General features: G+C 35.1%; 2 protein-coding genes across 2 annotated transcripts; both read right to left on the minus strand.

Annotated features, from left to right (window-relative positions):
- Window positions 1-433: 433 nt before the first annotated feature.
- LOC107898728 (transcription factor MYB106) lies at window positions 434-1,843 on the minus strand. Its single transcript, XM_016824247.2, has 3 exons — window positions 1,551-1,843; window positions 1,339-1,468; window positions 434-1,268 (listed from the first exon to the last, which is right to left on the minus strand). Exons 1-3 carry the CDS (start codon window positions 1,681-1,683, stop codon window positions 602-604), a joined length of 930 nt encoding a protein of 309 aa, XP_016679736.2. The 5' UTR covers window positions 1,684-1,843; the 3' UTR covers window positions 434-601.
- A 1,863-nt stretch (window positions 1,844-3,706) lies between these two features.
- Window positions 3,707-13,527, minus strand: LOC107898725 (protein SHORT ROOT IN SALT MEDIUM 1). Its single transcript, XM_016824241.2, has 22 exons — window positions 13,421-13,527; window positions 13,158-13,244; window positions 12,549-12,752; window positions 12,008-12,298; window positions 11,751-11,842; window positions 10,755-11,444; window positions 10,606-10,651; window positions 9,891-9,983; window positions 9,746-9,801; window positions 9,233-9,347; window positions 8,122-8,333; window positions 7,957-8,020; window positions 7,562-7,735; window positions 7,089-7,119; window positions 5,869-6,962; window positions 5,661-5,735; window positions 5,430-5,504; window positions 4,982-5,350; window positions 4,533-4,745; window positions 4,390-4,431; window positions 4,246-4,308; window positions 3,707-4,138 (listed from the first exon to the last, which is right to left on the minus strand). The coding sequence occupies exons 2-22, from the start codon at window positions 13,227-13,229 to the stop codon at window positions 4,049-4,051; spliced, it is 4,161 nt and encodes a 1,386-aa protein (XP_016679730.2). The 5' UTR covers window positions 13,230-13,244; window positions 13,421-13,527; the 3' UTR covers window positions 3,707-4,048.
- Window positions 13,528-15,020: the final 1,493 nt, after the last annotated feature.

The raw sequence follows: 15,020 nt of genomic DNA on the forward strand, positions 1-15,020 counted from the left end.
ACTTTTGATTTAATATTTTTTAAAAATGAGTCAATGATAAACGCATATTCTCTCATGGTTGCTCTTTGGTCTGGAAGATGTTCTAAAATTTCAATATTATTATTGTGCATACAAATTGTAGAAATGTTTTAGCCCCAGTTGGGAGAGACCAAGATTGTTGTCAGATATTCATGTTGTTCAAAAACAACCATTAGCAAAATTATTCAAGGAGCAGCAGCAGCAGCAGCAGCAGCAGCTTGGTATTTAATTATTTAAAGATATTCAACAACATTAGATGATTGTAAGAAATGAACGCCATTATTAATAAGTTATAGCTACCTATGTTACTCACTCTTATGCACCCACCATCTTCCTTTTCTTTAATATTCTATTTAAAAAATAGCAAATAGATGATGTATATAACTCATTTTTCTTTGGAAGTGAAAACATTGGATAGGCCAAAAACCCTTGTGAGTTTTTTAAATTTATTAATTTGAAGGTTTATTATTACAGTTAATGGTAATATGTGAAGGCACTTGTCAATAAAAATCCTACACTTAAGTGAACTTCAAAGATGAAACCAGATAGCTTTTTCTTTCCTTTGATGAATCCTTCTGCAGAATCACAAACCATTAAATCCAAACAACTCTTGAAACCATGTACCCTCTGAAGAACAGTCCATTTCATGCAATTCCATTGGATGATCCAATCTTTCCTTTAACTCTGGAATTTGATCACTGCCATATTCAACTTTCAAAATATCCCCACTTTCACATGGATTAATCGATGAGTTCCAACCAAAGTTTTCATTAAACATTCCATTAACAGACGATGATGATGACATAGGCAATGTTGTGGTGTTCTCCATGAAGTTCAACGTTGACGTAGGGGACTGTAAGTTGTTATTGTCCATGTTGAAAGTGAATAACCCGCAGACGACACCTTGCCATGCTTTGAGTACGTCGAGGCATTGCGGTCTAGTTGCCGGAGTCGGCGAAGGCGCAACGGCAGTGAAGTGGTTGCTTTGAGGAGGGTTTGAGGGAACTAGCTTGGACTCACGAACCAGTCTAGCTTCAGCTTCTAAACGAGCACTCTCCCATTGAGCCATGTGACTAAGGTTAGCAGCATCTTTAGGGTTACCAGTGGTGGAACCGAGTGCATCGGTTTTAGGCTTGTGGGTGACAGGATCGATCCCCATTTTGGTTAGCCTTTTCTTTAGATGTGTGTTCCAGTAGTTCTTGATCTCATTGTCTGTTCTTTTCGGCAAATGAGTAGCTATGGCAGACCACCTATGCATATATATATACACACAAATTAATATAAAAAATGGAGTTTGGATTATGTTTAATATTAAAGTACCTGTTTCCAAGAAGGGCATGGAGTTGAATAATGGTCTGTTCTTCTTGTAAACTGAACTTTCCTCTTTTGATATCAGGTCTCAAGTAGTTAATCCATCTCAGTCTGCAACTCTTTCCACATCTTTGAAGCCCTATATATATATATATATATCAAATTAATATATAGCAAGCAAAAACATATATATATGTATAAAGATATTGAGAAATGAAGACCAGCTTTTAAAGGCAAGGCACGCCAGCTTCCATGGCCATGTTGTTCAATGTAAGCTAAGAGCTTTTGATCTTCTTCTGGGGTCCATGGACCTTTCTTCAACCCTACCTTTTCACAACATGGTGATCTCCCCATATATATATGTGTGTGTATGTATGTATCTTTCAAATGAACCTTAGCTAGAACTGTATAACAATTTCTATGAACTCCCTTTGGCTTTTTGGATCAACACAATGAATATATATATGAAGTTGAAAGCGATGAAAATGAGGGGAGAGGTGATTGGGAGTAGGGATATGAGTGCGATATAATATTATATAGGCAATTGTGTTGTAAACATAGTTAATGATATATGACCATTACACCCTCCTTTATTATTACATCTGTATATAGTTAATCAATTTATTATGGACAATCAATGTCATTTAATTTTCTTTATACATATTTATTACTTCTTTATCATCAGATTCACAATTTTTTTCTATCTCATTTTTTGCATACATGATACCATACACATGCATGAGTCAATACTCTTAATATATTATTAAAAATCACAGTAATCAAGTTGTATTTAACTAATTAAATGGTTTCACAATTAACACACTAAATCCATTCTATTAAAAAAATAAGAATTCAAACTTAATACTATTAGCAATTATCGGTAATCAAATCAACCTTAAAACTCGAATTACACAATAAAATTATTATCTTTGGATACTAAAATGCATAATTTTTACAAAATATAAGTACCACATTAGAAAAAAAATGTTAAACTCGAATACCAATTAATATAATAAGCTTGTTTTAAAGAAAAAGAATCACAACCATCATGATATATGATTGTAAGCATATAGAAATTAGTTTGAGATTTAAGGTGTATTTATATACTGTTGAAAATTTTGATTTAATATCATGACGATGTTTTAATAGGTGATATTTAATATAAAAAGATTTTGTATGTTTTTTTTTGTTCCTAAGACTTTGGGAGAAAGTTGGTTTTTCATTTCCCAAGAAATAAAGAAAAGGAGAGGATGGTTGTATGTGTAAATTGGATATACAATTGCTTTAAAATGTAATTATTAAGTGATTAATTAAAAGCATGGTTTCAAAACAACAACAATTCGACCAAACATTTGGTTTTAAAAAGAAAGAATTAATAATTAAGTAAAAAATGCTACGAATTAATTCAAGGTATATATGCATATATAACAAAGAAATGGTGTATTAATAAAATCTTTGTTTCTTCGTTTCATTAATCATACATTTTAATGGCACTTAAATGTTTTGTTTCCTTGAAAGTTTTCAAGTAATTAATCATTAAATCAGATTAATTAATTAGATTTTATTAATAATGATAGCAATGTTAATCTATAAACTGTGAGAAACTTGATGAAGCAAAGATTTTTTTTATGAATTCTTCATTTAAGATGAAATAAAATGGTGGAGCTACATGTAATAAATGATTAAGTTTGCAGAAATTGTGGAAATTACCCCCAATTTCTGAAAAACGTGGTGATTTAATTCCTAGCTTTGCTGTTAGGTTGAAGCATTTGTGATATTTATGTCTTACATAATAATCATCTAAGCCTATACTCACCTCATGCTTAACATAATCTAATATTTGACATGTTTGGTTTTAGATTTTGGAAATATTTATTAGGAGAAAAATGAAGAAATTATGAAATACTCTTTCTACCCCTTTGGAATCACTATCATTAAATAGAGTTGATCAGCAGCTACAAGCAATATTAACTCCTCATAAAACCACACAAACAAACATATTTATTTACTTATTAGTTACAAGCTTCTATTCATCTCAATACTTCAAGATTTATTATTGTTAAGAGAGATTAGGTAGGGTGAGAAAATGTGTCAGCCTGAAGGATGAATTAACGAATGTGGAAACAGATGCAGTTGGTGGCTAAATGGGAAATCACCCTTTGTATTACTTTGTTTACCAAAACTAGTTGTGAGTGAGGAATTGTCCACACCTGCCAACATGTTCTACCTTTTAATTACGCCTCTTTTACTATTCACGTACTTCCTTTAATGTGCCCCCTTTCTACTCTCACCCCCATTCATTTACTCCTTTAAAGGCTGTCATACTATGTAAGGACCAACAAAGTTTGAACCTATCATCAAAATAGCAGACAATAGCTGCTTCAAACAAATTTTGATCGAATACCACCATAGATATCCAACAATTTATTGGCTAAAATACAGTTGATCTCAATTCAAACAAGGAAAATGAAAACGAATAGATTAAGAACATTCACTAAGGCCTAAGACCACAGACCACATTGGACTAATCTCTTGACATGATATATGCCATGAGCAAACAATCTCTTGCATATACCAATAGCTTATACACTAATAGAAGCTAAAACCCTCTATTTGAACGTCAGTGACTCAAGTTTAGCTCCTAGGAATCGCACCTTGAATGGGCATGCCTCATTAGATGCAAAACAGATTATAGCATCTTATTGGACCCCAAAGGCTTTTATATGTCAGACATACGAACCAGCTTATCGTAAAGAATGTGATCGTCCCTTCCTGTGTTGCTCTCTAACAATGCACTTTGCACTAGTTCCTGATGCAGGTAAAGAATGCCATGAGTACCCATAATGCAAGAGTACCATATAAAAAGTTAATTATGACAAGCAACCGCAGAAAGAATCATAGAATCGTGAATCCTACTTTGACATCCCTATGAGATAGAAACTTTCCCAAGCTATGAATCATCAACCTCATATCTTCGACCTGTATAATACAGCAAGCGTCCACTAACCATCACCATTGTAAAAGAATATACCAAAACAAGTATTAAGATTTAGATCTCACCCTAACGTAGCCAACTCGATTCCGGTCAAAAAACCTGAAAGCCTATTACAAATGAGACTTGCATTAATAAGAGATGAAAAAGCATTACATACTCGAATGGGAAAGATTTGAGGCAAGGAAAATGGAAGTGAAATGGAAAATACCTGCAACAAATCCTTATCAATAGCAGGCACCTTTTTCTTAGGATCAACTTTCTGCTCCTTTCTAGACATATCTCCCTCAGGCCCAGCATCTGTACTAGCAGCTTTTGTGGTTATTTCAGATTTGGTAGATGCCACAGCTTCATTCTTCTCAGCCTCCTTTTCAGACCCCTTTTCAGGCTTAGCATCTGTTTGTGCCTTCTCTTCTTCATTTTTCTGAGTTATAATCTTTCATTAATTAGGATAAATAACAGCAATAAACATATGAAAATGAATTTGCTGAATCAAACCACCCTGAAGTAATCCAGGTGTAAAATGGACAGTCAATCATAATATAACATAAAATATTAGTAGTATAGAACGAAAAGATTGAAATTCAAGGGATGCATCCAGAAACTCTTTAAGTGAAAATAATGTCCGACAAAAATTATTTCAGCTTCCCTAAACTTTACCTCATTAGAGGAATTGGGTTGACTTGCATCCTCCATTTCTTCATATTCTTCAGGATCTTCCTCTGGATCTTCTTCCTCTATTTCATCTTTTATCTTTGGCTCCTCAACATGATCAACGTTAGTTTCTTCATTGGCCATCTTTGGCTCCTCAACTTGATCTGTGGTAGTTTCTTCCTTGGTCACAATCATTTCATCCTCCTGCTGAGTTGCAGTTGATGTGTCCAACTTAGTAGATTCATTTTTCATCACAGGGAGCTCATTGCTTTTCGATCGTTTCGTTGGCGATGTTTTCTCAGTTTCCTTGTCAGATTTTTCTTCCCGTTGCCTCTTACGCTGATTTCTTTTTGTAATAAATCTTACTCGCAGTTTCTACAAAATGAAAAGGATGTCAGTTGAAAATCTTTTATGGGGAATTAGGTAAAATAAACAATAATCATCATAAACCAACCTGGAGAAATGTTAAAATACGGCAACCCATTTGATACTGAAGCATTTCATAAAGCACCTCAGCAAATAATGAAAGCTGCAAAAATGGAATGCACTTGATGTAAATTATAGAGTAAGAATAAAAACAAAAACTGCTTCAGATATCATTAAGTTAAAAATGAAAATATATAGGATGGAAAATATTAAAAAGAATGCAGATATTAAGGCAGAAAGATAATAAGGAGAAGGAAACCTCAAATGTGGATTCTTCAATGTCCTTGTCTGTATAATCCAAAAGTGAATCCAGTGAAAGTGACAACGGACGCAACTGCAGCATTGGGACTCATAATTAGACAAGTACAAGATAGGAATATTAGACAGTTTAATCATAAAAAACATTTTCCTTCACAAAAGTTCAACCCAGTGTACAAGATACTGCTTCAAAGATATTATTAACTTACTTTAGAATCCTTGCTCCACTTTGTTTGTAGAATCAATCCAGGATGCTTCAGAGAAGGCTCGTCAGGCTTCCTCTTTTCTTTCAATTCTTTGTTAGTATTACTTCGGGATTCATCTTTACTATCTTTTTCCGCTTTCTCATCTTTTGGCTTTTCCCCTTCTTTCAATTTGGCCCCCTTGACATCACAAGTATACTTAGTGTTAACCTTTTTCTTGTCATTCAGTGACTCCGTGTTCGTTGACTTTTCGTCCTTCTTATTCTCCTTTTCAGGCTTGGATTCTGATTTACTCGAACTTGCAGCATTACCTTGTTTTTCTGAACCTGTTTGCTTACCTATATTTGAGGTCTCAGTTCCAGCTAAAACAACCTTTTTCTCATCCTCGCCACCATCATTCTTAATTTCAGCTACTTCATCCTTAGCTTGTGTAGCAGGAACCTTTCTTTTAGGCACCCTCTTAATAATTTTCTTCTTTAAAGTTGTTTTCACAGTGGCATTTTCTACAGCTGCAGCAGTGGCATCAGAATTATCCTTTGGTTTATCTCCAGAGCATCCCGTTTCTACCTCCATCTTTGCCTCAAGGGGAACATCATTATCTTCATCCTGATCAGTTTTACCAACTGCCTCCTTTTTTGTAACCTTCTTCCGTGCAAAAGTTTTAATCCCTGCGCTACCAGCAGAAGATTCTTCCGGCTGACTGCCAATCTCTGATTTAGTATTCTGCTCTCCAGCATCTTCAACCTTGTTGCTCGGTTTGCTAGCAGTATTTACTTCTGCAGCTGTCTTATTAGCAACCTTCTGTTTGACGATCCTCTTTATAATCTTTTTCTTCACGGACTTCACAACGCCCGTCTTAGCAGTAGCAGCTTCTCCACTTTCCTTTTTCTCAGGACCTCCTTCCACAGTTATTTCACTGCCATCTTTTACCAGAACTTTATTTTCGCCCCCATTAGCCTTTCCTTCAGAATCATCTCCTTCAATACATTTGCCATCCTTCTCCTTTTTGTTAGCAACTACTCCATCACTAGATGACATGGACAGAATCTTTTTTCCTGATTTGCCTCTTTCAGTTTGCTTTGTAGTATCTGCTTCCTTGTCTAGCCAAAATAAATGAAAATTTGAAGTAAAGGGAAGAAGCTATCGATCCAATTCATAATTGATCTGCCCATAGAATATATGCAAGCAAAAGTACAAGATGATGAAATTTGTAATAATCAATTCACCTTTTGATCCTTCTTTCCTCTCCTTTGATTTCTGAAAGTAAACAAAATTTCCATTAGTCAAGTAGGTACCACCTTCACTAGTCCCTATTTTATCATAACATATATATAGCAAAAGACATAAGCTACCATGGGTCACCCATATATCCATCTTAACCCAAAACTGATATCAAGTAGTTTGGAATTGACAGTTTCCTTGCACGCACTGCTCAAAGCTATAGTTTGTGCAAGATTTTTAGATTTGAGACAAATCTACAGATCAAGATTTTTGGCATTTTGCAATCCTGTAATAATTCTGGTTTGTCTTCTGTTGTTCTGTGGATCAATGTGTCTGAGTATACATCAGAGGGTCACAGTTATTCCCATAATAAGCAAGCATCTTCTTGACAAGGCTGATGCTTATATACAAACATGCATTTTTTGGACATTCAATTGAGGATCAGGAAACCTAACAGAAAAATAAAATAGAACAATACCTCTCTTTTCAAAGACAGCTGGCGCTCTCTCTCAGAAACAGCTTTTCTATGAGCTAACCATTGGGCTCGCCATTCATCAAGTGAAGGGAGACATTCAGATAAATCTGGAACAAACAGTACGGTAACCTCTTTATGGCTAAACAGTCCATCCTTTCCAACTCTGTCATAATGTATCTGAAAATAACAATGTAAAAGGGATTTCAAGTCCGATAGAATGAACATTCTTACAATTAAGCCTGAACAATAGGTTCAAAAGTAAAATAGAAGAGGACCCTTACAAATAGTTTTGATTAAAAAGATTCAAATCTAAAGCAGAAAAGCTTTTATCAGTTTTGTCAATTCCAAGAACCATATGACATCAGGTTTCAGGACACAATCAGAATGAATAAAAATACCTCAAGGAAACGATTCCAATGCTGACATTTCTGTAAATCAAGATTAACTACATCCTGCGCATATCTGCTCAAGTAAAACAACTCCACAGATGAGAAATGAATCAAGTTATACATTTCTCCAAAACAACTCTTCATAGCATTCAACTATCAGCGGACAGGACAAACCTAAGGGCTGTTTGAGTTAGAGAGAACTCGTCACCAGTAGGATTGCTGCCATCAGCAGAAACACAAGGTCCACCGATTGCCATGAAAGAATGATCCTTTTTAAGAACAGCAAACCTTAGAATATTGCAAATATGAGGTATACGGTCATCAGGGATTTTTTCAGATGACAGCTCTTCCAAAGCACTCCTGCTTAATCCACTCATCAACATCATCTGAACAAAATCACAAGATACTTTACTAAAACATGATAAAATCACATTTGATATGAATATTCAATTTTCCTATAAAAAAATGCAAAGACACAAGCAGGTGGGAGAGCTTAAATCATACATGAATTATACAAATGAAACCTCAAAGTTATTCATTACTTAAATCGCATCATCGCTCATGCTTCTACAGATTTCTCTATTAGTAAAGTCTAAATATGATACAATAGCTCCGAAGACAAAACATAATTTTCTTCCTTTCAAAATAGGAAATATAACAAAATGTACTAGTACTCTCAGTACTTAGCATGTTCAAATAAGTTCCATAAAAAGTTAAAACAAACCATGCGCAAGATTACTATATTTGATATCCTTATAGTGTAGATAATAACAGTGTAGATAATAAAAGGAAACTGTTAGGAAACTAAATTCTATGCTTTAGTCTTCTAGATCAAACAAATAAGAAAACACCTTCTAAGGGTGCTTTGCAACATAAGGAATGACACAGAAGTACCAAGTAATTATAATGGCAATTCAACCAAAAGAATAGTTTAAAGCAGGCACTGCTAGAAGCATATTCCTCAATTGTCATCCAAACAAGAAATATCATTATTTCAAGTGAGGCTGATCCAAAGTAGCACATTACTTCAAATGAAGCTTGACTCTTAAAAACAACTATTGCAATGGAAATTACATTAATACAAAGCAAACCTTAAAAGCTTAAATGCTTTAATCAGCAAGAACTCAATAAATCATTCAGATATTATGTTCAAATGGCTACTCAAGAAAAATGAATAACCAAGTCACAGTTGATAAAAACTTGCTTCCCACAAAAGAAAAAAGAAAAATATTCTAGATAAAACTCTAACTTTTGTCATTAGATGCTACAATTAAAAATGACCAACCTTTGCATTCCACACTGTACTTCCTTGTTCTGGCTTTTCAGGTTCAACAGGCAAAAGCTTGCTGGAAAGTTCTTTGGATTCAACTAAATTATCTTCAATGAAATCATGCTCAAAGCTGCTCCTCACAACAGAAATTAAACTATTATGATTTCATAAAAGCATTAGATGTAATATCATTTAGTTGATCAAAGTAAGTTAATGATGGAGAAATAACATGCAATGAACATGGGGCAGGACTTTGACTTGTCTTCCACAACTACTTAAGTTTCAACAACTAATCTTTTGCTCAATCGTTGTTATTCCACAAGCAAAAGTCCAAGCTTCATGGAAAACAATGCATTAGCAATTTCATGTCCTAAAACTAATTAATAGATTAAGAAATTAATAGTTCACAGATAAAATATCAACATCCATGATGGCAAGACCACTTCAGTCTTTAGAAAACAGATCAAGAAGTTCAATGCTGGTTGAGATGTCAAAAACTCAAGTAACAAATACATACAGGAAAGATACCTGACATGAGTATGCATAGAGAGTTTAAGGTTCCCCTTTGGCCAGTTTATAACAACCTACAACAGTTGAAGAAGTTAGGTAAAACAGAATACCTAAGAATGCAAATTTAATGCATAACTGAATTTTGAGAGAAAGAGGAAAAGACCTTCGAAAATTCAGGAGAGACAAAAAGTCTTGGATATCGCTTATCAATCGACAGATAACCTCTCTCTACATCTATCAAGTTGGATGTATATACCTGCAAATAAGCAGAATATTGCAAAAAGGATAAAAAACATTTCAAATGGCATACACATAACAAAATTAAATATCAATACTACAGGTAAATACATGGAAAACGGACTCCAACTCAGAAAAGTTGAATAAGTTCTCTACAATACAGGTAAATTTTCATAAATTGGAAAAAATATAAGTGCAACCCAACCACCATAGTTTAGAGCAGTCAGCCAATATAAACCCAGGAAGCTCTGAAATTTTGAAATAGTCTCCGTGGAAGGAATATGGTGTTTACTCAACAAGGATGGGAAGGATGAGGGAAAAGAAAACCACCTAAGAGGATTGAAGGAGCAAATAAGGGGGGGAAAAGCACCCAGAAACAAAGGTCAAAGCATTACACTCAAAATGAGTGAGCAAGGGCATATAAACATATGAGGAATTCTCTAGGTTTTGGATCCAAGCAACTAGCCCTGCGGACCACGAGGCAAATACCAACAGGAAGCATCAAAAGATTTGAACGCCCGTGAAAGAGTAATAACAGGAAGATTTCAGAGAAAATCAGATTCCAAAGGGAAAAAAAAAAAGCAAATTCTTGAAGAAGTTCAAACTATCTTCGAATGGAAGCTCTTGCATTGTCCTTTTACCTTGCTTACATATTCTCTCCTTTTTTCTTTAACAGGTGAAAGGCGCCTTCAGCAATAGAGAACATGAAGTTAGTTATGAAGACTGAGAAACACAAGGAGCTAAACATTCAGAACTAGAGCAGGATGGAATGTAAAACATCAAGATCCACCTATGGGAAGCTTCACGACGTGGGGATTCTCGCTTCACAGGCCGAACCTCTTTTGTCAAAGATGGACCTCGGTGGTCCCTAGAAACTCTTGGCGGAGTTCTTGCACGTGTAACTTCAAGTGCACGCTTGCGCTCTCGTTCTCTCTCCTTCTCCCGCTCTCTTTCCTTCTCCCGTCGCTCCAAGATGCGCAAACGTTCACGTTCACGTTCCCGTTCTCGTAGTCGTTCTCGTTCTCGCTCCCTCTCCCTCTCCCTCTCCCTCTCTCTGTCTTTCTCTCTTTCACGCAAATGCTCCCGACGACGCTCCTCCTCTCTCATCTCAAACTCCCTAAGGTAACCAGCCCTATCGTCCTTGCGTTCATCAATCCTAGGAAGACCACTGCGTGACAATGTGCTACCAGGATATTCAGTCTCAAGGGTTGTCACATGAAGTCCCTTTGTTCCATAATCTCTACCAGGTGGTAGGCTCACTCCATAACCAGGATTTGCAGAACTAGGTGGATACATCATATCATCAACGTTTCTCCTTGGAGCTGCCCCTAATATCGAAGGAGTTTGTCCACCGTAAGAAGAAGAAGAGCTAAGCAATGATAAACTGCGGGGATCGGCATCTATTCTTCCTCCGTAAGACAGAAGGTCTTGTGCGGAATGTCGACCAGCAGCACTCCTTGCTGCAAGATAATCAGCTTGTCTGCCAGAAATGTGTTGCTACTCAGTCTCGTAAGCAATATATTACCGTCTAACAAACAGTCAGAAGGTTGAGCTGGGCCATTTATTTACAAGGAAATACTACAAGTGAAGATCTGTTGCTATCACAAACATCCTCAATTGGAAACCATACATTAATATTCTACCAAAATAACAAATACCTTGCCGACATAGCCACAGTTGGAGTGGCAAGGGTGTCGTACTGTGGCACCAAAGACCAGGGTTCAAGCCAAGTGTCACCCATTCCCCCTCCCAAATTTGTAATAATAAAAATAATAATAATAAATACCTTGAACTACTATCATGAGAGGCTGATTGAGCTTTGAGCAATTGTTCTTGTCGAAGCAAGACAGCTTGATCAAGACGATCATATATGTCAGGCTGTTGCACAAGATAGAAAATATTAAAGATTAAAACCAAAGGAGAAAAAGGAACAAAATTACAAAAATGGACAAGGATGGCACAGATTTATATCAACTACATGAAAATGAGGACAATAAAAAGCAGAAAGAAGCTAATTGAGGAAACATTATAAAATTGCTAGACCTGATGCTGATGACCAAAAAAAGCAGAATCAGAATATCTTCCAGTTGGCTCACTAGACAAATCCCTCCCCAGATAACTACCTTGTCGTTCTCCAAATTGTCTTCTCTCCACTGTAGGATAGTCAGGAATCTTTTCAGCATACATTTGGTCACCTTTGTGACTATAACTGTGACTTGCAGATGAAACATAGTCAGTAGATGCATATTTTGGTGAATCTGGCAGAGCTGAGGCATAAGCATTACGAGCTTCCAAAGCTGATGCTCCAGCCCCTTTGGAACTTGCAGCAGGAACCTAGTACATATAAAAAGACATCAAATTCAAAATTAAACCAATACAATTTAATAATATTGTCCAGTACAAAATTACCACATTTAATGATATTGTACATATCGAAAAATCCCAAGGAAAAGAAATCCAGAATACAATAGATGAAACCACCCCAATCCCCAAATCTCTATGATAAGGTTTAATTAAAGAAAAATTTGAAGATTTACAAATTACCAAAGCAAACACAAAGGAAAAGGAAACAAATTCCACTGACCTGCTGAGTAGCACTCAAAGCAGATGTGCCATATATGGAGCTATATTGCACCCCATAATGAGCTGAAACTGAGGGAAGGGCTCTGTATCCACCAACTTCAGTATCTTGAGAACTACCTAAAATTGATGAATGCCGAGAAGACAAGGACATTTGAGCTCCCCCATCAGGACCTCCAACAGAACTACTAGAATAACCAGCACCCAACTACAAAATTTGCCAAAAGGGTTGTAAACAAAACCGTACCCCATGATAAGTCTTTAATTATAAACATGCTAAAGTCTAGTTGCAAGGGAACATAGCAAAATCGGGAATTTAGACGTATTACCACACCTATAAATCCAATTATTTACTCGTATTAAACATTTATATGTTCAGCTACAATAAAGATTTTGGAATAATAATTCGAAAACAGAAGGGTCAAATACTGAAGCAATATCAAAGAAAGTAGAATTTATCAGTTCATTCTACAAAACCAACCAGTATAACCTTAGAAAAACATTTGAAAACCAGAACCATGCAGTCCCAACATAATACATAACAATTAAAAAAAAACATTAGAAACGAATTAAAGAAAAAGGAGCTTGATAACAGAGTCTTTAAAACCCTCACATTTTGGGCGTATCCGGATTGGCCAACGTAAGGTTGCTGCCCGTAGGCATTCGTCCCTCTGGACGAATACATTAAATTGAATAAAATCTGCAATAAACAACATATAAAACAACGTCAATGGAGCAATTAAAGAAGATAAAGCAAAATTCATAATGTTTTTCGTTCTGGAAACATGAGATGAATCTTTTTCTAAACAAAATCGGCTAATTAATTTTTTTTTCAAAAAAAAAAGAACCAAAACGGAGAAAGTAATGGAAAATTACAAAAACGATAGGCGGAGACGAGTTGTTGAAATTTGCTAAGAATTGAAATCGAAAAACCCTAATGCATGAAGACTGAGAAAATAAGGAAGGGGCGCGTGAGGCGTGACTTTAAAGATGACCAGAAACTGGAGACTAATATAAATGAATGGGTTAATATACTATTTGGTACCCTAGCTTAGCTTTAATGTGCAAATTGGTACCTAAGTCATTTTTTTCCAAATTAGTACCTGAATTTGACTTCAATATTCAAAATGATACCTAAATTTGGCTTCAACTCCAATTTCATACTTGAGCTTTTTGTCCCAAACTCTCTATTAAACATCTCTAATATTTAATTTGGTATCTAAATTTCTCTTGAGTCTCAATTATATACCAATGCACTTTTTTTAGAATACACATGTCAAAAATTAATTGGTATATATGATATCATTTTATTTAAGAAATAAATTCATCATGGAAGCCAAATTCACTTTAAAAACTCATATAAAATTGAAGTTTAAAGCTAAATTTAGGTTCCGTATATTAAATAAATAAGTGATGGAGTGGATTTAGCGTCAAGCATTTTTTTTCTTCGAAACTGGATTTAGTGTCCACCATTGATTTGGTTTGATTGGTTGATTTTATTTCAGGGTAAAATTATTAAATTATTATTAAGTTTATATTGTGGTAATTTAATTTTAAAAAGTTATAAAATAGTTATTAAATTATTTAAAAAAAATTATTTAAGTCACTGAGTTGTTTTAATTATTGTTGTATGGTCTTCTCTGTTCGCACTATTTGTACCAATCGAAAGCTTTCATCCCCTTCTCTTTTACAGTTCAATTTTTTCATGAAATAGCTTTAAATCTTAGGAATTTGTGAACCAAATTTTAAACAATTTTATTCTCCAATGTTCAATATTGACCATCAAATTGATTTTGATCTAAGATATGTTATTCTACTCGTTGATGGGTACCGATCCATTGCATTGATCATCAAATCGTCGCTTGGAACTCGCTAGCTAGATTTTTAAAAAAAATTAACAACATAACGACTTAAATAAAAACTTTCGAATAGGTCAGGACTTAAATGAAAATTTTCAAATAGTTTCATGACTATTTTGTAATTTTTGGAATTGAGTGTGTTTGTATGTAAAAGCGGGCTTCAAAGAAACAAAAGGTTTGATAAAGCTCAGCCCAATATCCTCGTACTGGCTTTCATGGGCCTAAATTGGACCCATTCGTTTGGGCTACATGAGAAAAAGAGAATTTTGAGGCACACATTTGTTACATGATGTATATATTGAAGGAATTGTCTGGATTTTCTTTACATTTGACTAAATCAGGCCTATCAACATAGATACAGTGATCAACAACTCTTAAACTTTTATGACATATGTCGTTTCTTTTTTTGCAGCTTTTGTAAGTTATGGATATGTTTTAAGTTGACAATCTTTGACAGTAAAGGCGGCACCAGACCGGAGCATTTTGTAGTGCACTCCTCACTGTTGCTTGCAATTTCAGGCGTTGGTACTTGCAGAAGGGGTTGAAAATGTTGGCAAATTGAAAATGCATTAGCCTTCTCCTTGTGTTCCTATATTCTCCATGGCCATAGCATCACA

Source organism: Gossypium hirsutum, chromosome D04 (assembly GCF_007990345.1).
Source record: "Gossypium hirsutum isolate 1008001.06 chromosome D04, Gossypium_hirsutum_v2.1, whole genome shotgun sequence".
Lineage (NCBI taxonomy): Eukaryota > Viridiplantae > Streptophyta > Magnoliopsida > Malvales > Malvaceae > Gossypium > Gossypium hirsutum.

Coding starts and splice junctions, on each gene's coding strand:
- LOC107898725 (XM_016824241.2), bottom strand. CDS start 13,229: ATGTATTCGTCCAGAGGGACGAATGCCTACGGGCAGCAACCTTACGTT. Junction 8,021..8,121: donor CTAACTCAAACAGCCCTTAG/GTTTGTCCTGTC, acceptor TTACTTGAGCAG/ATATGCGCAGGATGTAGTTA. Junction 4,309..4,389: donor ATCGAGTTGGCTACGTTAGG/GTGAGATCTAAA, acceptor TGTATTATACAG/GTCGAAGATATGAGGTTGAT.
- LOC107898728 (XM_016824247.2), bottom strand. CDS start 1,683: ATGGGGAGATCACCATGTTGTGAAAAGGTAGGGTTGAAGAAAGGTCCA. Junction 1,469..1,550: donor TGCCTTGCCTTTAAAAGCTG/GTCTTCATTTCT, acceptor ATATATATATAG/GGCTTCAAAGATGTGGAAAG. Junction 1,269..1,338: donor CATGCCCTTCTTGGAAACAG/GTACTTTAATAT, acceptor ATATATGCATAG/GTGGTCTGCCATAGCTACTC.